General features: G+C 39.4%; 1 protein-coding gene across 1 annotated transcript; it reads right to left on the bottom strand.

Annotated features, from left to right (window-relative positions):
• Positions 1-400: 400 nt before the first annotated feature.
• On the bottom strand, positions 401-26,594 carry Rac1 (Rac family small GTPase 1). Its single transcript, XM_076839939.1, has 6 exons — positions 26,321-26,594; positions 15,805-15,876; positions 13,334-13,451; positions 3,460-3,522; positions 2,388-2,547; positions 401-2,060 (listed from the first exon to the last, which is right to left on the bottom strand). Exons 1-6 carry the CDS (start codon positions 26,353-26,355, stop codon positions 1,930-1,932), a joined length of 579 nt encoding a protein of 192 aa, XP_076696054.1. The 5' UTR covers positions 26,356-26,594; the 3' UTR covers positions 401-1,929.

Raw genomic sequence — 26,594 nt, 5'->3', positions numbered from 1 at the left:
TCAACTTTTTATGTATGTTTGAGACAACGGGTTGAGGTGATGTAGTCCACCCCCCACCCTACCAAGCTCAACACTGGGATATTGGCCCTGAGCTCTGGCCTAGGACACACGCACATGCACACACATGTCCCAGCATGCCTATCTCCACGTGGACAGCTTGCAACAATTCAACAGGCCCAAACATGACCCCCACTCCCTGCCCCCCCAACACACACAAATACACTGTATGGTTCAGCTGTGGACTCTCCCACTTTTCCCCTGCAGGTGACACTCCCTTTGTCCCTCCAGTGTGAAAATGAAAACCTCTAGCAATCCAGGATTTTAAAATCCACTTTAAAGTGAGACAAACACACTAGGAGCTTGTTCATCAAATTCTCAAAAATTCAAGTATTACCAGTCATATGATTCAAGAATTTATTAAGTCATACATGCAAAACATACTGCTAATTGCATTAGCAAAAGATCAATGTAAAAACACTTCACAATTCTGCAACTGTCAATTTAAAAAATTTTGTTCTAGTGGTTGAAAGGTCCAACATTGTGTTCTTGCCAGTGAGTTTAAGTTGTACAGAACATTGTTAGCACTAGCACAGTTTACAGAACCTCACAGACCCAAAGGAACATCATTAGGCAAAGCCACAACAGGAAGCATGTGTCCGTGTGTGTGTGTGTGTGAGGTAAACAGGGTCAGTATTAGTCACGTGACAGTGTTGGTAATCTGGCAAGACAGTGATGTTAAGAAGGTTCATAGTTGAAGAATATCTAAAATATTTTAAAAACTGTAAAGCTGCAACACATGATTTTTACACCTAGTTACTAGAAAACTAAGGAAAGCACTTATTAGCTTTGAATAAAGTAACATGAAAACAGGAATGCACTTTTACTAACCTACAAAAAAACTAATGCATTATCAGAAAGATTTATAGTACAAGTAGGAGGCATATTGCTCATTAAGAAGGGGTTCTATAAGAAAAGCACTTACTAAGTTAGCAACTATGGGAATGGCCGTTCAAAAGTGAATTAAATGCCCAATTCCGGGAGGGATGGCAAGTATAGGAAAATGGAGAAGCTTAAGAAAAGACACTTAATACCGACCTTTCTTCATCTACTGCATTTGACAGAAATTAATCTTTAAAAATCTTTACCCGTGACACTTTTTTATTCAGTTGAATTATTCTGTGTACAATGTAGTGTAAATTAATCTCCACTTATATTTAGTCAAAATACTGTCTTCATCCTTTGATCACGTCGTGTTTCACACACTCCACCCAGCACACCCACGACTAGGAACAGAATACTTCATTAGAGGAAACACGTGAATGAGAGTTCTGTTCAAAGTCTCTGCAAAAGCTAGTCGACTGATTTAAAAAAAAAAAAAAAAAACTCACTATGGAATCAGAAACTTATCCAAAGAGCTGAGTTATACTCATTTCATTACGACATACAGTACAGTTACATGGTGAACATGGGCTGATAAGTTACTGATGCATTAAACGGCAACATTTCATTAAGTAGGCAGTGCTGCTTCTCATGATCTCAAACTACTCGGAAAGCGTCTGCACCTCCTGACTTCAGAAGTGCAGTCTTCTTAGACAAAGGTCTCCCAACAGTTTAGTGCTCAGTGTTCTCAGCACAACGCAACTTAGTTCAGAAGGTATTTTGGCAACTCTTAATCTGAGCAAGGATAGGGGCTTTTGAAAAATAAGGCTTTAAGAAGGCTTGTCACTTTAGGGCTAAATTTTAATAGAATGTGAGTTTGAACTCATACACTTAAAACAAACCCTTAAAATTACTGATTGGTTCAAAATGGTTTTATGGAAAAATTAATCTTTAACAAAAACTTGGCATTGAGTGCGAAGGCTCCACTGTTTTTGAGCAAAGCATACAAAGGTTCCAAGGGGCAGGATCAAGAACGAGGGACTTGGACATTTACAACAGCAGGCATTTTCTCTTCCTCTTCTTGACAGGAGGTGGGCAGAGAACTGCTCGGATAGCTTCATCAAACACTGTCTTGAGGCCTCGCTGTGTGAGTGCTGAGCACTCCAGGTATTTTACAGCACCTACGAGACACACAGCCACACAGCAATGTACACTTAGCATGGCACAACACGACTCTCCTGATCAGGACAGCAGCAAAAGGCTGCTCCCCTGGAACCCTGCACCTTCTTCTGCTGATGTGACATGGCACTGCAGAGCCAACTCTAACCCCACCTCCACCTCCCAAGGGCTAACTAACACTAAGGCCTAGAAGGGCCTTGCTGGTTCCCCAAAAGTAAGCCAACCCTAAGCAGGAAAAATACATTCTCTCTACTTTCCCCGACTGAACCCTAGCCTCTCACTAGAGTAAAAGACATGCAGATCAGGTAGAAAAATGCAGGATTTCATACCAATCTCCTTAGCCATGGCTAACCCTTGTGGATAGGTGATGGGAGTCAGCTTCTTCTCCTTCAGTTTCTCAATTGTGTCTTTATCATCCCTAAGATCAAGTTTAGTTCCCACTAGGATGATAGGAGTGTTGGGACAATGGTGTCGCACTTCCGGATACCACTAGATGTGAAAAGAACAAAGTCTGTACCATTCTCCTCCACAGATGACCTTGACCTAAATTACAACTAAGGTGCCAAACTGTGCCAACCACCCCACTTCAGCTGCTGCCTGTCCTTCGCACCTTCCAGCTCAGCCTGAAAGAACTGTAAGAAATAATCCTAGCAAGCCAGGACTCCTGGGATTAAGGAAAAAATCAGAGGAAATGACTTTATTTGGGGGAAAACATCCAATTCTTAGGATCATCTCAGAAAATTCATCACCTGTTCAGGGATAAAAATACACAAACTACCTAGTGGAGTACTCTGGCTCTGCCACCATTGCCCACCCTGAAAATGTCCCTGATTATTACAACAAAAAGGTCTCTCTCCCTCCTGTTTGACTACAATGACAAAGATCAAGCAAAAAGAAATAGTCATTAGACTGACTCCAAAGATGTTCTTTATTTTCTGAATGAGACCTGAAGCTTTAGAAATCTATATCCTAAAGGCATTGTTTAAAAACTGATTATAGGACTAAGGGCATAGCTCAGTTGGTTAGTGCTTGTCTCACATGCATGAAGCCCTGGGTTCAATCCCCAGCACCACAAAGAAATAATAATAATAAACCTGATAAAGATCCCAAGAAATAAAATCACTAAGACCAATTTGAATAACTGAAAATTCATAGCACTAAATGATATTTTTTATTGTTTCTTCCAATATTTAAAAGAAATAAGCATTACATGCCTATAATCCTAGCTGCTCAGGAGACTGAGGCATGAGGATTACAAGTTGGACACCAGCCACAGCAACTTAGTGAGATCCTGTCTCAAAATTTAAAAACTAAAGGGCTAGGGAGGTAACTTTAGTAGTAAAGCACCCCTGGATTCAATCCTCAATACCAAAAGAAAAAACAAAACAAAATCCTACTTACCTTTGCACGGACATTTTCAAATGATGCAGGACTCACAAGGGAAAAGCAAATTAAGAAAACATCCTATAAAAAGGAAACAGGAAAGCATTCAGAAAACAACCTTAAAATGAGGAAGGTGATTTGCTTCCTAAAGGCTGCTGGGAATGAGTCATTGGGTGCGGTGCTTACTGGTACCAGAAGCTGATGTCAGAGGCCAGCTCCCCCCACTCACCCCACCAGTCTGTCAGACACCAGCACATCAAGCAACTAGTGAATTATGAGAAAGGAAGGGAGAAGGAAGATACTGAAAGCTGTTGGAGGCTGGGAAAGCATCAAATCAGACCCCCAGGGGGCCTCTTTTCCCTAACTCTCAACTGGAGACCTAATTATCTGTTATAAACAGGCAAAAAAAAAGTACAGTAATGCTCTTCCAATACTTCTGTAAAATGTGATCTCTCAGTTTCCCAAAAGCAGAGTCAATTTTAAAAACATTAGCTACAAATAATATGCTTTTCATTAAGTTCTCTAATTGCAGGTTAAGTACAAACATTTTTAGATTATCACTGAGTTCCAATTAAACTGCTGTCACAGTCCCTGGCCACAAAATAGTGGCTGGCTTATTTGCTGTCCCCACCCTTCCCTCTCCAACAAAGGGTAGTTTAAGTGTGGAAGTAGCATCTTCCTAGCTGAGAACCACCTAGATACAGTCACAGACTCTCAAGCACAATCAGGGCCTCTGGAGAACTTGCCCCCAGGGCAGCTGTTGCTAAATAGAGATGCAAAGGAAAAGCAGTGCAGAGTAAATACTTGAAGAGAATTGCTGGTTAGAAAATATTTGACTTTTTCTTCCCATCTAATACTGCACATAATGTAAAATTCAAATATTTACCTGTATAAAAAATGCCCAAGAGTTTCTAAAATGCTAGGTTTATAAAACATATCCCTAGAAAAACGCAATTATGCTGCTTTTGAAATGCATACAATTCCCAAGCTAGCACTTTAAACCATCCAGCTGGTTATCTTGTACCTGAAAAGGAAAGAAACATCCCATACAACAGCTTTTTTATGAATAACATTGTTTAAACACTGGCTCATGCACAAGCTTGTCCAAGAATCACCAGGGCACCCCAGCATCCAAGTTGATTGCAACCATCTCAAAGCATGAGTGGGTTAGCTCACCAGTGCTGCACAGCCACCCAGACAGCCCACCACACAGGACAACACAGCAAAGAGAGAATGCTCTGGCAGCAAGGTTAGTCCTGCCCAGGCTCAACATGAAGCCACCCCTGTGAGCTCCCAGGTGGATTCTCACACCACCTCCTCTAATCAGCCCAGAAGGGGCCCTCTCACAAACCCTTCCTTGCACTTGGAAGGAGGGAAGCAAGCAGTTCAGAAACTGCTTCAATCAAGCTGGTAGGTGACCTGTCACGCTCCAATGAAAGCTTTTTTCATCAAGCAAAACCTCACCTTGAGTGAATTACAAACAAAACACTCAAGGAACTTGAGGTTCAATAAGAAGTCCTAGGAAAACTAAGTGAAATGAGAGAAGAGATAAAGCTTGAGGCTTAAGTCGATTGAAAGTCTTACATACGGCAATCGGCTTGTCTTTGCCCCTGGACGTTATATCCTTACCATACGTGTCTCCAACCTAGTAACGTATGAGAACTTTGTTTGAGTTCAGTACAAACTGAAGAAAAATTAAAAAAAAAAAAAAAAAAAAAAAAATCAACGTAACCTGTTATTTATTCTTTATCAGAATTTCAGCTCAACCCTCCTGAGGGATCCAAAAGCATTTAATAACCTAAGACATCTTTAATGCCAAACACCACTGAATCATTCAATGAAACCTGGCCAAAGGTTTCATTCCATCAGTGCAGTTCAACAATGGTCAAGTCAGACAAAACAACTGGGGTGCCAAAGGTGTTCCTTCTACTGTGGAGCACACACCAGAATTTAACACATTCCCATGCAGCTGGAAATGTTATAGCAAGTGTCCCCTAACATAAAGGCCTGCTCATGTGCTGTCACTGGCATACGTCAGCAACAGGCACTTCTTCAAAGAGCTGCGTGCAAGTTCTCACAGACAAGTCCTGCAGAAGCCTGCATACAGAAAAGGCACCTGCCTGTGAAACATGCCTAATAGACCAGACTTGAGGGTTTTTCCAGGACACAGCCAGAGTTGAGAGCTGACAATTCTAACACTGAACACTAAAAGCTCCTGTGCAGAGCTGTGTTCCTGTCTTCCTCCTAGTTCTGTGTGTAGTTTGGATTTAGACTTGTATTACTGAAATGAACAATGTAGTTCAAAGTAAGACTCAATTCCAAGCCCCACTGTGGATTTGGTGAGGTTGCTCCTTAGAGACAAAAGTTAACAACATTTCCAGTGTTTACCACAATGCTTTTAATTCACTTCTTTACTTCAAATAAAAATCAATAGACTTATTCTTTCAACACAGAACTCTTGAGGATTCTTCTAAGGGCAAATGAGAATTATTCTAATTTCATCTCACTCAAGATTCTCTAATTTATAATTCAAACATAATATTTGTTTCCCCTAACCCTCCTGATTTAATGTTTGGGCTGTTTTTAAAGATTTGTCCTCTGAAGGAATTGATGAGGGGCCAAATATTCATTGTGATCCTCACTTGCTGAGATCAGTCACACAAAAAAAACAGACTCAAAATACCATCTAATCACATTTGTTGTACCCTTTTCAGTTTTTAAGAACATCTTTTTTGATAGATAAAGGACATGCACAACAGGAGCCAAGCAGTTCCAATTCCCCTCCTATGTGAACATTGCACCATCTGCCTGTTCCTTCCTTGTTGCTTTTTCTTCCCCCAGCCTAAATATAGCTTTCAGAAAACATGTCTGGTGCTTCTGACACTTGCTTTCTACCACCTATTCCTTCCAACTCTACTTTCCTAACCCTGTGGCATGTGAGGTTGTGCTGGTCAACCTGGCTCTCTGTTCTTCCCTGTCTTTGAACCATCAGCAAGCACTCCTTAGGAATACCTGGCTCTTTCAAGGTCTCTCACTTTCCTTCTTCACAAGTCACATGGCTGTTAGAACACGTCTAGTCCTGGCCTATCTTTCCTGTGACTTGAACACTAATACTTTCCTCAGATCAGTATGATGTTTCCAACTATACCAGACGCCCTACATGCCTTTTAAGAAAGTGGCAAGTCTTCCATGTCTTTATTAGTCTCCTATCACAAGCCACTTCCCTTCCTCACTGGTCAAAAGTACAGACAACAATTCCACCAGCTGCTCCTCTGCCTGTCTACAGTACAGTCCACACTGATGGGCTGGTCTTGATAGAATGTGACTGGGCAGACATCTGCATGGCTGAAATCTCACTACTCCAAAAGCAGTACTGTTTCTTTCATTTTATTCTATTTTCTCGTCAGTCTTGGAATTCTGCCCTGCCCTCAACTTAGTACTAAGGACTGAGCCAATGGGTGCTTTATCAATCCCCAGCCTGAGGCTGGGGATTGATTAGAGACAGGGAATCACTAATCAGCCCAAGCTGTCCTCCAACTTGCAATCATCCTACCTGAGCCTCCTGATTAGCTAGGATTACAAGTGTGTGAAATTTTCTTTTTGTTAATACAGGCATTTTATGCGCAAAGAAAGGACCAGGATATACATACATGACAGAGAAAAGGCAGAACTAAAAAAAGCTGGACATGTGTCATCACTGTGGAACCTCTAAGAAAATAAGCCCCAGAAAGAAAAAAAAAGGCAGCCCAACACCTGGGAAGTAGCCTGGTGCCAACAGCTTTGTCACAGTGGGCCTGTTGAATGTAACAATTTCTCAGAACACCAATATCAGACAAGGCCCCATGTGACCACACTGAAATGAGACCAAAAGTAAAGAAAAAGACAAACTTATAATCTTGTCTAAGTGCAGACAAGTCAAAAGAATTACTGCAAACTACAAAATTGCTAAACATCCACCACTCCACCACTCCTAGTAAATGAGTTACATACTTCCACCACATCTTTAGTTTTGCTTCATCTCCCCACCAACTAGATGATCAAAGTATACCAATGCAGAATTACCCTGCTCCTGATGGTATGCATCCACAAACAACAACTTCCTTTTTGAGCCCTACCACTCCCCCAACCATACAGCACAAGAGCAAATCTCACCCCAGTTTCCAGGTATTTCTCTTTCATGGCAAAAAGTAACAAACCCAATTCTGCTTAACTATAAGTGTGTTCCTAATGACCTGTAGCCGAAGGACACTGACCCAACCAATGAAGGATGAGGCCTTTTGAAAAAAATCAAAATTTCCCAGCTAAACCAGGCATGGTGATACACACCTGTAATCCCAGCAGCTCGGGTGGCTGCGGCAGGAGAATTCCAAGCTCAAACCCAGCCTCAGCAAGTCAGCAAGGCCCTAAGTAACTGAGCAAGACCCTGTCTCAAAATAAAATATAAAAAAGGGGACTAGGGCTGGGGATGTGGCTCAAGTGGTAGCGCGCTCGCCTGGCATGTGTGTGGCCCGGGTTCAATCCTCAGCACCACATACAAACAAAGATGCTGTGTCTGCCAAAAACTAAAAAATAAATATTAAAATTTTTTAAAAAGGGAGGGACTAGGGTTGTGGCTCAGCAGTAGAGTGCTCACCTCCCATGCGAGAGCCTGGGTTCGATTCTCAGAACCACATAAAAATAAATAAGTGAAATAAAGGTATTGTGTCCAACTACAACTAAAATAAATACACACACACACACACACACACACACACATATGGATGAGGATGTGGCTCAGTGGTTAAGCACCCTTCGTTAATTCCTGTAACCGTAACCCCCCCCAAAAAAATTTCCAGCTATATAAAGCATGTTTTTTCTTTTATCCAATGTTGCAGCAGTCTAACCCACTATTAACCCACTAGGGTGCCACAAAGGTGTTCCTTCTACTGTGGAGCACACACCAGAATTTAACACATTCCCATGCAACTGGAAATGTTATAGCAAGTGTCCCCTAACATAAAGGCCTGCTCATGTGCTGTCACTGGCATACGTCAGCAACAGGCACTTCTTCAGAGAGCTGCGTGCAAGTTCTTACAGACAAGTCCTACAGAAGCCTGCATACAGAAAAGGCACCTGCCTGTGAAACATGCCTAATAGACCAGACTTGAGGGTTTTTCCAGGACACAGCCAGAGTTGAGAGCTGACAATTCTAACACTGAACACTAAAAGCTCCTGTGCAGAGCTGTGTTCCTGTCTTCCTCCTAGTTCTGTGTGTAGTTTGGATTTAGACTTGTATTACCGAAATGAACAATGCGGTTCAAAGTAAGACTCAATTCCAAGCCCCACTATGGATTTGGCAAGGTTGCTCCTTAGAGACGAAAGTTAACATTTCCAGTGTTTACCACAATGCTTTTAATTCACTTCTTTGCTTCAAATAAAAATCAATAGACTTATTCTTTCAACACAGAACTCTTGAGGATTCTTCTAAGGGCAAATGAGAATTATTCTAATTTCATTCCAGATGTGGACCACCTACAAAACTTAAACCAAATAGTTCTTTGAATTGGCATGAGGATTGGTAAGGGGAGAAAGAGGAAGGCTGGTGGTGAGCAAGTCCCCTACTTTAAGCTTCAAAAACTCCTCAATCTTGGCAGTCCTTCCAAAGACAGACTCAGAATGCATCTGACATACTTTTGTAGGCTTCTCCTATAATACAGCCTCTAACAAAACTAGGCTGTCCCAAACCCCTGGTATTAGAATCGTTTACCTTTATACAAAGAAGGTTGGGAAAGCATCAAAATCTGCACGTGCTGTGTGCCCAGGCAGATTTCAAGGGTATGTGCTTTGAGACCTATGAGATATCTAAAACAAAACTCATATATCAGCAAGGCCTACAGTGGGTCCACGCTTGCTAAATATGCCCCTGACAGGATCAAGCATGCTTTCCTTATTGAGGGACAGAAAACCACTATGTTGAAGGGACAAGTAGAGTCAGAAACCTACATTTTTTAAAAAGTAATAATTAAAAACTGAAGCTTGAGTAATAAAAAGTCAAAAGACAAAAAAAAGAAAAAGACCTTAAACTAAGCAAAAAATATACTACTTGGGCAATTTTGAAATAATGTGTAAATATTTATTATGTTTGCAGAATTGAAAACTTGGGACTTAATGGGTTAAAACCTTCAAGCAGGTGTGGTGACACATACTTATAATCCCAGTGACTCAAAAAGCTGAGACAGGAGAATCACAAGTTCATCCAGACTTTGTTGAGACCCTGTCTCAAAATGGTGGGGTGGGAACAGGATATTGGGGATATAGCTCAGTGGTAAATCATGTGTTCTATTCCCAGCAAAAAAAAAGGTGAGGGGAGGGCTGACCTAAACAGAGGCCTACCATCTCAGCAAACAGGCTACATCAACTGGATCAGACACCCACAGGGCATAAGCCTTATGATGCTGACACACCACTCATGTTCCTACTCCTGTCACTAAGTCCACACAGTGAAATACAAGATGTTGGATTTGAGCATTACTTTGATCTACCTATATGAGCATGTAGAACTTGCAAAAAAAATATAGGTAACTTATTGAAGGATAGAAAAGCCCTTAGGATTATTTAATTTGGAAAAATAATTTGAAGGGTAACTTCAACTGAAAATGATGATTAGCTGCTCACTATCTTTTGGAGAACAAAGTAGAAATTAATGGTTTAGACAAGATTTAGTTACTAGAACTATACAACAGAGAAGATGCCAACTTTAAATAACATGAAAAGCATAATATCTCTTTTTTGCATGGCCTAAATAAGAAATCTTCAACCTGGCCCTTCAGGAATGGGTTTGAGAAGTCTTGGGTCAGCCACACAAAAAAGCCCTGCAGTCCAAAGAGCCAAAATCAGAGATCAAGTTCCATTCAACACTTGGGTTGAGAGGTTTCCCCATTACCAACAAGACACCAAGGTGCCATCCTGTAACTCCCAGGCCAAATCCTCTTGGTAAAAAGTGATTCAAAGTAATGAGACATCTGGGCCCTGGTACCGAACCATTTGGGCCTGCCCCTGAGCTCCCAAGATCATTCCCTTGCAAAAAGGAGTTGAAACAAGCATATCTATAACTGCTAGTCAGGTGCTCCTTAAGCACCCCCACTCACCCTCCTCAATTCTGGCACATGATGTATTACATAGCAGTCAGTTTATGGGTCTTTTCTGAAAGTTACTTGAGAGCAATAACCCTGTCTTATTCCTTTTTTCCTACTCAAGTACTTCATAGGAAAACAGTCCACTGATGTACATAGTCAAGACCTAAAAAGTTTAGTCTTAAGCCCCATCAGGGCAACACGTCCTTTGATTTCAGGCCTCTAACATAACAACATAGCTTTCTTCAATCTGAGAGTTCACCTTATCTGTGCTCCTCAGCAGAATGGGACCCTTGCCAAGTCACCTTTGACTTGCTATGAGTGACTCCCTCAGAGAAAATGGCCTTGCCCTATTCTATATCCCCTGAGTCACAGTGGGGTGGCTCTCATTTCTCAGAAATGATGCCACACTCTTCCAGATTATCTAGGGGTTGATATTCCTATTCTACCAGTCACTGTTTTTAAATCCACTTAAAATTTGGAATGTTTTGCCAGGCGCAGTGCTGCACGGTAATCCCAGCAGCTCTGAAGGCTGAGGCAAGAGGATCACAAGTTTAAAGCCAGCCTCAGCAACTTAGCAAGGCCCTCAACAACTCAGTGAGACCCTGTCTCTAAATAAAATACAAAAAAGGGCTGGGGATATGGCTCAGTGGTTGAGTGCCCCTGAGTTCAACACCCCCCCAAAAAAAAAAAAATGATTCAACACTCACTGATTACAAAATAGTTTTCAAGATATTTAAGATTTTGAACCATTTTATGTTTATGGGCTGATTTTTTTTTTATTTTAGTATTTATTTATTGGCGGACACAACATCTTTGTTTGTATGTGGTACTGAGGATCGAACCCGGTCCGCACGCATGCCAGGCAAGCGCGCTACCGCTTGAGCCACAACCCCAGCCTATGGGCTGATTTTTAATACTTAAATCACATTTAATTTTTAGCTATAGATTTAACTGAGAAACCACCCAACTGAAACCTCCCACACTATACTTAGCACTGTTAACTAAAATTCAGCTAAAGTATAATGTGCAAAAACTACATAGTTTAGACTGTATTCGGCAATACTTCCAGCTAGAAACAAAATGCATGAGACTGTTGATTAGAGGGAAAAGGCTGTATTCAAGATCTTAAAACTATCACTAAACAGGAAGTTTGTTTTAAAAAACAAGATCTAAGAAGATAATGGTTGGGGGCTGGGGATGTGGCTCAAGTGGTAGCACGCTCGCCTGGTATGCGTGCGGCCAGGGTTCGATCCTCAGCACCACATACAAACAAAGATGTTGTGTCTGCCGAGAACTAAAAAATAAATATTAAAATTCTCTAAAAAAAAGAAAATCTGCCTCCTTTGGTTGCTGCCCCCCTTTGCCTGATCTCACAGTATATATATATATATATATATATATATATATATAATAAAATTAATAAAAAAAAAAAAAGAAGATAATGGTTGGGCTGGGGTTGTAGCTCAGCAGTAGCATGTGTGAGGCACTGGGTTCGACCCTCAGCACCACATAAAAATAAATAAATAAAATAAAGGTATTGTGTCCACCCACAACTAAAAAAAAATTTTTTTAAATACATAACACTCAATTTAAAAAAAAAGAAAGAAAAGTAATGATTAAGTCAATTAAGGCTACCCTTAATTGGAAAAATAATTTGAAGGGTAACTTCAACTACCAATCAGGGCCTACCAATCAGGGCTCAAATATGATCATTCTCTAAGCTCTTCCTGATCCCATCCTGGATTCCTGGCCAATACTGGGTTGTCCAGCACATTCACAGAAAATGACACTCACCAAGACACAACTTACACCCAATGAGCCTCTAGACTGATCAAATTGTATCAATAAGAATGAAGAGGAATCCAAACAGTAGTTAACACTAGAGTGTGTACAATATGCTAAGAATTTTCTATGTACATTACATGTATTAACTCACTCAAGAAACAAAGAGGCAAAAACTAGAGAAGACACTGTCCAAGGTCACACAGCAGCTAGGAAGTGGAAAAGCAGGATCTGAACCCAAGGAATTTGCTCTGCTTCCTCTTTAAGTACCCATTGTTCTTGCCAGCTTCTGCTCTAATTCACTTTTTAATCTTTTAGTTGTTTTATAGAGAGGCAAAACAAATTTTTTTCTGATTCGCACAGCAGACCCATTTTATAAAAATAAAACCTCAATCTACACGGAAAAGATTTAGGTCTAAAGTCAAAGAATTATATATTTTATAAGAAAAAGAAATTATTAAGCCCTGATTAATTACTAATGTGGTTTAAAGAGACCTTAATCTTAACTACTTAATTTGATACTGTAGTGAAAAACTGTCCCAAAGCAAATCATCTTCAAACTAACTGCTATTAAAAACTGGTTTGTGACAATAAAAACATTACCAGTTTTATTATGAGTTGGGGAGGTTTAATAAATATGGTAATTCTGCTTCCATGAGGAGAGGACAGATTATTCAATAAATAGTATTATATTTTACCCCCACTTGGAGAGGAGTCTGATGCTTGCCTATACTATACCAAAAATGAATTATAAATTAAAGATAAAACCTTTAGCTAAAAAAAAGCCTAATAAAATTAAATGAAAGAATGTAGAATGCACAAGGCTAAATAACTGATAATGCTCAAAAAGTAAAAATCTGAATTGCATGTAGGGAACCAATTTATATTGAGTGCTATTACTCAATATACCCAAATCACAGCAAAATAAGCAAACCACAGATATGCATTAATAAAACATTCAAGAATAAAACATTAAAATTCAGTTTAGTCCTTACTGTTTGTGGATAGGAGAGGGGGCGCAATCTGTCATAATCTTCTTGTCCAGCTGTATCCCATAAGCCCAGATTCACAGGTTTCCCATCTACCATAACATTGGCAGAATAGTTGTCAAAACTGTAGAATGAGATAAAAGTGGTTAGTCACAGACAAAGGATCAAAGTCATTGTCCCAGCAGCACCTCACATCTCATAGAAGGTTTGCTAAAAGGCAGCAAATGGACCTGGATACTGCCAGGCCAGGAAATGACCACAAAGGCAAAAGGAGAAAGAGCTCAGAGAGAGAATGGCAGGCAGGCTGGCTGAAATGTATGAGGAACCAACTAAACACACACGTGAGAAAGAAAAATGCCTGAGAAACAAAGGACAAACTACTAAATTTAAGTGAAACAAATTTTTGCTCAGCAATAAAAAAATCTTTGCCTTAATAAACAGAAAGTTGGGGCTGGGGTTGTGGCTCAGTGGTAGAGTGCTCGCCTAGCGTGCACGAGGCACTGGATTCAATCCTTAGCACCACATAAATGTAAAATAAAAATATTGTGTCCACCTAAACCTAAAAAAATAAATTTAAAAAATAAAATAAACAGAAAGTTTAAGACTTTTTTCCCCAGGAAAAAGTGGAATTAGTTCCTCCTTCAAATCCTACGTGTGGGGTTTTTCACGTACGTGTCTTATAATTTTCAACAAGTGTTTCCAGCCCTCACATCTGAGTATATGGAGTGATACTTGGTACAGTCTTGGTCATCCATGCCTACAACCAAAGTACAGTGGTAACAAGACATACCTGACTTTAGAAGCCACCCATGTTTTCAAAATGAGCACACCTGATCACATCAATGTTCAAAATAACTTAAAGCTACTATACACAAATTAGTTACTATAGGAAAAGGCAACAGAGAAAAAAGGCTTATAGGCTGACAGACATTTAAAAAGTGCTACTGGTATCATAGCTAATTAAAACAAAAATAAGGGCTTTATGATTTTTTTCAAGCTTTGCAATTTAAGCCAAGACAAATACCCTAATACATTATTAGTCTATAAAAGTCAACGATTTACTTTTTATATGCTTTTAATACTTCATGCCTCTTACTATACTGCAAGAAGAGCAGACTCGAGATCTAAGCAAGCTCCCAATATAACTTACAGAATTTAATGACCTAACTTGTTTTTATAAAGAAAAGGTTTGGAAGGTGCCCATGGCCCCTAATGGTAGCAAAGTAGGTTAAATGAATGTGGTAATTCTACTTCCATGAGGAAAGGACAGATTATTCAATAAATATTCAATAAACAGTATTGTATTTTCCCCCCACTGGCATGGGTGGAAAATCAGATGCTTGCCTCATACTATACCAAAAATAAATTTAAAACATTAGCCAAAAAAAGCCTACAAAAAAAAAAAAAAAATACTAGATAATATTCTTGCATCGAGGCAAAAAAAAAAAAAAAAGTGACCAGTGGTATAATCAGGTATAGTACTTCAAAAATCAATAACCATTAGGGATTTAAGTTCTATCTATATGCATAGATAAAGTAAATTCCCACCACAAATACAAGACAACTAGGACAGAGTGTTACCATTTACATACTTTAAAATGTTCAATGGCACTTTCACAGAGCACCTAAGCAGTGTGCTGTGCTTGAACAGGACGGGACTTAAAGCCATTCCTCTCCACAGTGTCTCTGCCTTCACTGGGATGCACAAGACTCACTGGGCCACAGTTAAGCTTGGCTACTTGAAACTCCCTGGTAACCCAACATCAAAAAAGCATTTTGCTGGGCTGGGGTTGTGGCTCATCAGTAGAGAGTTTACCTAGCATGTGCAGGGCGCTGGGTTTGATCCTCAGCACCACATAAAAATAAAATAGAGGTACTGTGTCCAACTACAACTGAAAACAAAAAAGCACTTTTCTTTCTCCACCCAATTCTGCTGCCCTTGGGGAAGATGCAGCCCAATGGCCATTTCTATCCTACCTGGTTTCAACTGGGAAGCCTGTAACTTAACAGTGACCTAGAACCAACTGATGGATGACTTGTCAGAAAAAGCCAATTAAAATCTAATGGAATACTTCATGTTCCACTTCCCATAGAGTCAAATTTATCCAAAACTCTTACATTCACAAGAATTGTTCTCTGACCAATCTCTAATCAGCTTCCTTTTGTCTGGCTCTGGATTTCTTTATATTACTACCAAGTGCTATATCTCACACTAAATTTTAACTCTGTTTTCTTGAGTATCTAAAAATTAGAAAAGCAAGGCTGTGTTTGTTCTATCATGTGAGAAAACTATATTAAACTGACCAGGTATTTCTTAAAAGTCCAAATACTTACAATTAAATCCCCAGATAATGTTTGAGAGGAAAACAAATTATATCCACATATACGAGCATTAAGATAGGGTTAACGACAAAACAAATGGAAAAAAATCAGAAAAAAACATATCAGACAATACAAGTATAACTGAAGATACTTACACAGTGGGGATATACTCTCCAGGAAATGCATTGGTTGTATAACTGATCAGTAGGCAAGTTTTACCTACAGCTCTAAAAGGAGAAAAATAAGATTGCTTAGTTGACATGAACATAATTATAGTTTTCTTTGTTCTGTTAAAATAATTTCTAGAAATCCAAACAAACCAGCATTTTTTTCAGAAAGGTAAGACTTTGGATCCATCTAATTCTATTAAGGTTATGTGGTATTAGCACCAATAGTCAATATTTGTACAGTTGTTTGCACAAATTACAAAAGGAAGAATATTTTAAAATTTAAAAAAAGTTTCTTCTGTGAACATCTTCTGTAAACAAGCCTTTCATACAAGAAGTTTTAAGTTCTATACTCAATGTATTAGTTCACTAATACTAATGCAAACATAGCTTGCCCCTGCAACATACATGTAGTTATTTCTATAAGAACTAACTTATTTTGCCATCCCTCAGGGACACAGCTCAAACTCCCACCCACTTCCTAAAGGCTTCCCTCAGTTTTGACTCTTCTCCAGAGCTTTTAGTTAAAAACCATCATACACAAATGTTCTCACATTAATTTATCTGTATGCATTTGCCACGTCATGAGCTTTTAAAAACAGGGTCTAGGGGCTGGGGATGTGGCTCAAGTGGTAGCACGTTCGCCTGGCATGCGTGCAGCCCGGGTTCGATCCTCAGCACCACATACAAACAAAGATGTTGTGAACTAAAAAATAAATATTAAAATTCTCTCTCTCTTAAAAAAATAAATAAAAATAAATAAAGTAAAATAAAAACAAGGTCTAACAATACAGTCTACACGTATTAATTAATAGCTCAGAGATGATAGTGTAAACTTTCCAAACAGTTACAAGGAGAAAGTAAAAGAGAACCATGTAGAAATAAATATTCAGGGCAAAAGAGCCACCCGTACAACTGGTAATGGGTACAGACTGGATCAATATTACCAGTAAACCATCAGGCAAAAGTCAAAGTGGTGATTCAGTCTTCCAACCACCTGAAATGTTTTTCAAGAGAATACTTCTAAAAAGAAGTATTAAGATTCCTGGAGCCGGGATGTGGCTCAGGAGGTAGCACGCTCGCCTGGCATGCGTGCAGCCTGGGTTCAATCCTCAGCACCACATACAAAGATGTTGTATCCACCAAAAACTAAAAAATAAATATTAAAAAATAATAATAAAAATAAAAATTAAGATTCCTAGCCCAGGTGTAGTAGCACACATATAATCTCAGTTACTCAAGAGGCTCCCAAGTTGGAGGCCAGTCTGGGCAACTTAGCAAGACCCTGTCTCAAAATAAAATTTACAAGGGGCTAGGTATGTAATCAGTGGTAGAACACTTGTGTAGAATGTGCAAGGCCTTGTGTTCAATCCCCAGTACAAACCAATCAATGGACAAAAATAAATTAACGTCACTGCACCACTGTGCAGGAGCATGGTTGGAGTTTTACAGCATTCATAGGTTGACTTCTTCAGGGCTTTCTAAGGGCTCAATTCACCAAATGTCCTCTATAGTGAGCCCAGTTTCTTGCTGTTTTCTGTTGGTTTACCAAAGTTAAGATGATAAGAGTTCACTATGGTATTGATTTAAAAACTTTTTATTGTTCAATCCCAAATGCCATAAATGGATTCACCATAAAAAAAATTTAGTGCTTTCCTATTTTTCCCTCACACTCTGAAGTTTTAAAGTGAAAATGTCTCAACAAGGGCAGATTACAGGCTAATTCAGTCTTGCCAGTACTTGTTTTACTCCTAACATTATTAAGGGCTTAACAGAAGTTGGAACTCTCCACCCCAAAGATCTCACAATCAAACATTACATCATCAGAAGGTAACTTCCAACTTCTAAGGTTTCCTACATAAAAATGACTCATTGGACATACATTTTGTAAAAGGCTTAGACTTTCAAAATGAACCTGTATAAGCAAGAGTCAAAAGATTTAGAGTCAGAAGCCTGCGTTTGAGATCCAGAACCAACTATCACTAAGTGGTTCCAATCTTTTGGCAAGTTCCAACTTTCTTTATATGCTTCAGTTTTTGTGTTTATCAAACAGATGCAAAACTACCACTCATTCAGCAAACTATTGTGAGCATAAATTCAGTTTTAATTTATAGCAAGTGAGTACTATAAGAAGTATATTAGGCACCAAAGATATTTCATTGAACAAGGCCTCACAGAGTATGTGCATTTATTAAACTAAAAAATGAAGAACATAATCATTACACAGAAGTACTGGTATGAGGCTGGGGATGTAGCTCAGTGGTAGAGTGCTTGCCCAGCATATACAAAGCCCTGGGTTCAATCCCTGGAGTCCAAACAAATAAATAATAATCATCATCATCAGTATGATATTAGTAAAGATGCTCTGGAAATGCACAGCAAAAAATCTAACCTAATCTGGGAATGCACAGAAAAAAATCTAACCTTGTCTTCGGGGTAGACAGAGAAGGCTGCAATGTATGCTAAAAACTTATGAGGAATGGAGACAGAATGGGCAAACAAAGCAACAGCAGATGGGGAGGCCCAGAGTTGAACGAAGCCCAGCATAACTTAACAAGAAATATGGGGGCAGTGGTAGAGGAAAATCTGAAGAGGTGTCATCTCCTTAAAAAGGGATGTGGGATTGATCCTGCCTACAAGCCAGAGAAGGTAAATTGCCAAGAATGCATTTGATTTTCCAAGAAATATCCAAATGCACTGTGGAAAGAGGACTGAGGAAGGTGTGACATAAGGTAGGAAAATAAGGAAGCTGCTGCTGTGTTCCAGGAACCACCTGTGGTAGTCTGGACCACAGAGAGGGACTGTAGAGTAAAAATAAACGGGCTGTTTCATGAGCTACTTAGATACAAAGCAGAACAATCATGGTTTGGCCATGGTTTGGATGTGGTAGTTGAGAAAGAAAGTGGAGTCTAAGGCCAGGATAAATAAACCCTTTTTCAAAATGACAAATGTTGTGTAGAAAACGATAACAATTCTTGTCACTTAATGTATAAGACAAGCAACCATAAATGTTTTAAGATAAAATATCTTGCTGAACACACTGGTGCAGGCCTGTAATCCCAGTCATTAAAGACACTGAGGCAGGACGATTTGAGACCCTGTCTTAAAATAAAAAGGACTGGGATTGTAGCTCAGTGGTAAAGCACTCCTGGGTTCAATCCCCAGTACCAAAAAAGAAAAAAAGATATTGGCATAATCTGATACTTGGCTGATAATTTACTATCAATCATTATTGGCTATTATAATTACTACATTATTATTTCCTTTTTTTTTTGGGGGGGGGGGGTTTACCGGAAATTAAACTCAGGGGCACTCAACCACTGGGCCACATCCCCAGCCCTATTTTGTATTTTACAAAGTGAGACAGGGGCTCACTGAGTTGCTTAGTGCCTTGTTTTTGCTGAGGCTAACTTTGAACTCTCATCCTCCTGCCTCAGTCTCCGGAGCCACTAATCTATAAATCTTTATGAAAAAGATTAAATTATGGAATTCTGATTTTTAAAATAAGTACATGCCCCCTTTTTAATTATTAAGAATAAAAAATTAAAAATCTTATTTATTTATTCCTTGTATATATAAAAATATAAATCAGAAGCTGGAGTTGTGACTCAGAGGTAGAACGCTCGCCTAGCACATGTGAGGCGCTGGGTTCAATCCTCAGCATCACATAAAAATAAATAAATAAAATAAAGGTATTCTATCCAACTACAACTAAATATGTGTTTGTTTATATATACATACATATATATATATAAACATATAAATCAACTCTAGAGGTCAGAGTCAACGTCTGCACTTGGCAAAACAACTTGAACATAAATGCATGAAGAATGTCAGCCATGTTGGATCACAGTGTGAATAGGCTCTTGTAGAATTTCTGGAAGTTTTGCTTTGGAATTTCCAGTTTTATATATTTAACTGCTTAGTTAAACCTCTTTTTAATCTTTGAAAGATGTCATCACTCTAGAAAATGAACCTGGATTGGCCTGCAGGGAGAAAGCTCATGTCAGTTCTATATTGGATTTCTCCAAGTTCACAACATTACAATTTTTTAAACCTGTATTTGACTAAAGCCAATAACATACATTCTGTTAGGTTCTTCACTTTTGCATTAAGAGAATGTTTTACTTTTTTTTTTCTGCAAACCTTATTATTTCTTGCAATCTATAAACCACAACTTAAAAGCACATAAAATCAATAATTACGAAACACTGGCAATTTCCTCACATTAAAAAAATAAAAATAAAAGGTGGGGGCTGAGGTTGTGGCTCAGAGGTAGAGCACTCGCCCAGCATGTCGGTTTGATCCTCAGCACAACATAAAAATAAAGATATTGTGTCCATCTATAACTAAAAAAAAAAAAAAATTTTAAAGGGATCTAGGAAGCATAAATAATTTTCTGCACTGCTTTTTAAGATAAACTGATCTTAGGAAAGAAAAAACATTCTTCCAAGGACAACTGTAAACCAAAACAAAGAGCATGCAATGTCATCTAAAAGCACATAGTTTTGTTTTAGTTTTTTTTTTGGTTTTTGTTTTTTGTTTTTGATATTGGAGAATGAATCCAGGGGCACTCAACCACTGAGCCACATAACCAGCCCTTTTAATATTTTATTTAGAGACAGGATCTCACTAAGTTGTTTACACTCCCACTTAGTTGCTAAGGGTGGCTTTGAATTCAAGATCCTCCTGCCTCAGCCTCAATTTACAGTGAGAAATAAGGTATGGGGATTCTGTAACAAATGCTTAAAGAGAATATGTACAGAAAAAAATATGAACTAGTAAGAGTAGTTCAGGGGTTGAGGTTGTGACTCGGTAGTAAAGCACTTGCCTTGAAAGTGTGAGGCACTGGGTTTAATCCTCAGTACCATTTAAAAATAAATAAAGGTATTGTGTTCATCTACAAAAAAAATTATTTTTAAAAAGAGTAGGTCAGAGCTGGGGTTGTAGCTCTGTGGTAGAGCACTTGCCTAGTATGTGTGAGGCACTGGGTTCGATTCTCAGCACCACATATAAATTTAAAGAAAGGCACATTGACAACTAATATTAAAAAAAGAGAGAGAGAGAGTAAACAAAACCCAATCTAAAATCTTAAGTTCTATTTCCAACAGTGAATATCAGAGCAAATGAACAGAAATCTAGCCAAAACCAAACAAAAACAGAAAGCTAGCCATTATCACCATTAGAGGCTCCCTAAAAAATTAAGATTCAAGGGCTGGAGATAAGATATAGCTCAATGGGACAGTACTTGCCTAGCATGTGTGAGACCCCAGTTCTATCTCCAGCACAGCGCACACACATGTGCACACACACACACAAACACACACACATACAAATTAAGATTCTGTTTAAAGATTCTCAAACACTCAAGGCTGAAGACACTACATATGAATTGTTGAATTATGGGCTGTCTCTTCCTCTGGAGAAGGCCCACATTCTCTCCTGAATGTGTATTTCTTGCTTTATCTCAAAAACTTCTCACTCTTGACACAGCCTACATTATCCCTTAAATATCTCTACTTTCCTAAATAAACAGTTGTGTTTCTGAGAAAGGAAAAAAGAGAGAGATAAAGAGAGAGAGAGAGAATGAATACTGAAGTGTGAAGCAGATTTTTTCCCAGTCCACCCTTCTAGAATCAAGTCCAACTATGGTGTTAGCAGATATGAGTGAGCTCAAGATACAGAGTTCAAAAATACATATCTCAACTGCATACCACTCCATTCTCCTTCAACTCCTCTATTAAATCCCCTGTTAGTGGGATGTCATGTGATAAAGCAAATAGAGTAAAATACTGACTATAGATTATAGTGGTGAGAATATGGGTGTTGACTATACTCAATTTTCTGTATGCTTGAAATTTTTCATATTAACCTGTTGGTGGAAAAATGTTCCTTCTGATGACATGTGATAACTACACTGATAACAAAACTCCTGATAAAAACATCTCCCTCTAGGAAGACTACAATCAGAAGACAGAGCTATCTGTGATACAGAGGTGAAAAAGTAGGAAGCACTAAGATATTAAATGACTAATGCAAAAGACAGAAGATTATGACAGATTGAAGGTTTCTAAAAATGGCTTCCTGATACTCCTCCACTTAACCCAATCCCAAACTTTTACTAGTATTGCCATTCCACACCCCCACATTGCTGGGAATTGAACCCAGGGCTTCAGGCATACTAGGCAAGTGCCTGTATCCCCAGTCCTGTATTTTAAAAAAATGTATATTATTATATATAATTTTGCCAACCATTATCAGTCATACATTAAATCTAAGCTTGTCAATGCAGAGAATTCAAATACCTTTATAACAGGTCAAAACTAAAGAAGATAAAAAGTAAACCTCAAAACACACCAAGACAATTTATGAAGAACTGAAATTCATTTTTCATGCTATCACACAGTTCAATGGAAATACTAAATGGCACACATTCTTATAAAGATGATGTCACAAGAGGCATTTATCACACTCAACTAAAAAAAACACCTAGGCAGCTATGTCTTAAGTCAGACACTGTAGCGCACAGATCACTGGCCCAACCAAAAATCATTTTGTATGAGGTCTTCAAGTCATTCACCCTCCACCTTCTAGTCAACCAAAGTTAAAACAACACTATTAAATACTGTTTTGGGTTGTGGGTATACCCCAGTGGTGAAACATATACTATCCCCAGCATCAAAAAAAAATTTTTTTTATTTAAAAAATTTCAAAACAGTTGTGAGATGCTGTCTTACCTAAGAGACAATCAATCTTAAGGCAGAGGTCCCCCTCAAATAAAAATTATAGGTCCTACATTCAGGAAAGACTACCTTTTTTTCTTAAAGATTTTTAAGTTGAACACAATATCTTTATTTTATTTATTTTTATGTGGTTCTGAGAATCGAAACCAGTGCCTCACGTGTGAGGCAAGTGTTCTATTCACTGAACTATAACTCCAGTGCCAGGAAAGACTATCTTTAAAAAATAAATCCTATCTCATATTTTATACCCAATGCCAATTTACTGCTATACAGGAAATTAAATACTAAAAGAATACAAGCTAGGGGCTGGGGTTGTGGCTCAGCAGTAGAGCACTCACCTAGCACATGCATCCTCAGTACCATATGAAAATAAATAAATAAAATAAAGGTATTGGAGCTGGGTTTGTGGCTCAGTGGGAGAGTGCTGGCCTGGGTTTGAGTCTCAGCACCATATATATAAATGAATGAACAAAATAAAGACCCATCAAAAAATTTATAAATAAATAAATCAATTAAATAAGGGTATTATGTCCAACTACAACTAAAAAAAATAAATAAAATTTAAAAACAAAAAGAATACAAGCTAAATGATTCTCACTATAATACGGTTATAACATAGTTTATAATTCCTTAAATAAGAAAGCTTGGGGCTGGGGTTGTGGCTCAGCAGTAAATCGCTTGCCTAGCACGTGCAAGACCCTGGGTTTGATCCTCAGTACCACATAAAAATAAATAAATAAAATAACTACAACTACAACTAAAAAATAAATATTAAAAAAAAGAAAGCTTGCAATTTGTGAAACCTCAATCAGTTTTCCTTCATTGCTTTTATTATTTTTAATTGTTTATAATTCTACAACATTAAGTAGCTTTAAGCCCCACAAAATTTAGGCCCACATTTATAATTAGCAATTTCTGAATAAAAAAATTCAAACTATAATATAAGGAATATTATTTGGTTAAAAGCAGAAAAATATTTCTGGTGTGAAAATTACAAATGTACCTTGATTTTTCACTAAAATAATGTTTGCTACATATTATCCTTTGACGTAATACAGCTTAAACTCTTCTGTAAAGGCACATTTCATTTACATCACTTAGCTATATCACTAGTCAATACCAAATGTCAAATGCAGTCTTAAAAATCATACTGAAAAAAAAAGCCAGGAACTGTGGCTTTCTGGTGTCCAATATGAGGGTCTCTTGGAATATTCTACCACTGAGCTACATCCCCAGGTCTTTTTATTTTTTTTATTTTGAGACAGGGTCTGGGTAAGTTGCTGAGGCTAGACTTGAACTTGCCATCCTCCACCTCTGCCTCTCTAGTTGCTGCAACATTATGCACAGCAAGAACTACATATTCCCTCAGAGTCTTCCAGTAATAAAAAGAGCAATAGTAACAATGACAACAATAACTGGCGATTACTAAGCACTCAGCAAAGACTAAGGCACTTATCAGGCTCTTAATATTTGGCATCTTGTTTGGTCTTGTTTACCTTTCCCTTGATGCATCTCTTCAGGATGAGTGATATGGTCAAGGTTACCCCATAAGTAAGTGGTGGGGTGGGGATTAAAGAAGGATATAGTTCCCATAGTGGGCATTCAACAAGTATCTGACTATATTTTAAAAAGCTAGGGCTAAGGTTGTGGCTCAGTGGCAGATGGCGTATCTTGCATGGGTGAGCACTGGATTCAATCCTCAGCACAACATAAAAACGAACGAATAAAATAAAGATATCATGTCCATCTACAACTAAAAATTTAAAAAAAAGAAAAAAAAAAAAAAAGCTAATACAGGGATGGAGGTGTTGCTCAGTGGTTAGAGCACTTACCTAACACATTCAAAGCCCTGGATTGATACCTAGCAACAGGAGCTGGGAGCCAAAACAAGACATTACAGGTCCATGACTTGCTCATATTAATTAAATTAAATGTAACTGTTGTGTGCATACATATATATTTTTGGGGGGGTGGGAGGATACCAGGAATAGAAGTGCCTCTGGAGGCACTTAACCACTGAGTTACATCCTAAGCTCTTTTTATTATTGCTTAGGGCCTCTCTGAGTTGCTAAGGCTGGCTCTGAATCTGCTATCCTCCTGCCTCAGCCTCCTGAACCACTGGGTGCCACCACACCAGGTTTCTCCTTAGATTTTAGTCTTGGAATTCTTCAAATAACATCACATACTATGATCGAGTACTGAATTAGCAGCAACTTTTTATTTTATTTATTTTTTGGTACTGGGGATTGAACCCAGGAGGGCTTTACCACTGAGCTACATCCACAGCACTTTTTGAGACTGTGTCCCACCAAATTGCCCAAGCCAGCCTGGGCTACAGCAGCCTCCTAAGTATCTGGGATAAAGTGGGATTACAGGCTTGCACCACTGCAACTGGCCAATTTAACTTTTAAAAAACTAGTATGTAATACTTTTATATATCCCATGCCACTACTGATTCAGTATTTTTAACTTTTAAAGGAAGTTCAGATAACTATATGACATGCAAAAAGAAGAAAACTTCATCTAAAATAATTCACTATAAAACTGAACATCTTTTCCAAGTGACAGAGTAAAGCTTTCTTTCAAAAAGTTAAAGAAAGTCACATATACATTCAAATTAAGTGAACCTTACAATTTCTAGTTATACACATAGAAGCCAGTAAATGGGCAAATCCCAAAGACTGGTTATCTTACAAATATCAGTTGTTTGCCTTTCATCTCAATTAGTTATAGAAACAATTTCAAATGTCCAACCTAGAATCATCTAAATAAGTTGAAAATCAACAAATACATTTAGAAGCATAAGTAAAATCAATGCTAAAGTTAAGTTTGGAGAATATTAACCAAAAATTAACGGGATGCCAGAACTTGTCCTTCGACTTTACTCAACTTCACAACGTACCAGTTGCATTCTGAGTTTCATGAAACTGCTAGTAATTCTCCGAGCTTCCTTGTTAACACTAACCTACACAAGCAAAGCTCAGATGCGCAATTTTGCTCGGATTACACTGAGATTCTTGTTTCTATGGGGGGGGGGGGGGTACGAATAAGACAAGTCTTGTCTTCCTCAAGGGCCTGTAACCACCACGGACAGTAATGAAAAGAAAAGCCTAGAGTCACACGGAGCCCGTTCTGCTCCAGCCATACCTAATGCATTAAACGAAGGTCCATTTGGAAGTTTGGGTTTGTTTGTTTTGGGTTTGTTTTTTTTTTTTAATCTTTATGACACCAGGCTCTTTTCAGAACCTTCTCTATCAGATCGGGCTCCTCACAGATAGCATCTCAATTAAGTTTCTCCACGAAAAGGATCATTTCAGAACCCTTAAAGTGGAGAGGTGCCAATCAGAAGCAAACTGGTGGTCCTAAGTAAGTTTGGAGGCCGCCAAAGTGGCCCGTGCAAACAGGCATCCAACAGGACCGACTCCGGGTTAGAGATGAAGGAAGAAACCAAAAAGAACTCCTTCCTCCAGGGGGAAAAGGGACAACCACCTCCAAGCCCGCCTAATCTTCGTGCCAACCAGGGCGGGCGGCGTCCGCCCGGGAAGAAAGCGGAGGGTGGAGTTCACTTTTCCCTCCGGCCCGGAGCGCCCAAGCCCTCCCCCACCGAAGCGCCGGAACCAGGCCCGCGCCGCGGCCCGGGAGGCTGGGAGCCAGCGCCCCGCGAGGCCCGCGGCTGCCACGCGAGCCCGGCAGCCGAGCCCAGCCCGCCGCCCTCGCCGCCCCCCGGCCCACCCCGCCGCCCCCGGCCCGCCGGCACTCACCCGTCTCCCACCACCACACACTTGATGGCCTGCATCTGGGCCGCTCGCGGGGCCGCGGCAGCGGCCGAGCGCTGAGACGAGAAGCGGCGGGCGCGGAAAGCGGCGGGCGGGCGGACGCGCGGCTGCGGGCGGCAGGGCGCGGGGTGCCGGGGCCGCTGTCCACGCCGCCTCGCCCTCCGCGGACTGGAAGGTAAAGCCTGGCAGCGGCCACCACCCAAAGCTGAGGAAAACTGCAGAGAAACAGGAAATGGCCGCTCCACTCACATCCGGCCTC

Source organism: Callospermophilus lateralis, chromosome 19 (assembly GCF_048772815.1).
Source record: "Callospermophilus lateralis isolate mCalLat2 chromosome 19, mCalLat2.hap1, whole genome shotgun sequence".
Taxonomy (NCBI): Eukaryota; Metazoa; Chordata; class Mammalia; order Rodentia; family Sciuridae; genus Callospermophilus; species Callospermophilus lateralis.
The sequence above is the reverse complement of the archived record's forward strand: the minus strand, read 5'-3'. Positions and strand labels throughout refer to the sequence as shown.

What these genes read in the sequence shown, in the direction of transcription:
- Rac1 (XM_076839939.1), bottom strand. Translation starts at nt 26,355, where the DNA reads ATGCAGGCCATCAAGTGTGTGGTGGTGGGAGACGG. An exon ending in TGTGTGGTGGTGGGAGACGG is followed by an intron (nt 15,877 to 26,320) that starts GTGAGTGCCGGC and finishes TTCTCCTTTTAG; the next exon opens with AGCTGTAGGTAAAACTTGCC. An exon ending in TTGAAAATGTCCGTGCAAAG is followed by an intron (nt 2,548 to 3,459) that starts GTAAGTAGGATT and finishes TTTCACATCTAG; the next exon opens with TGGTATCCGGAAGTGCGACA.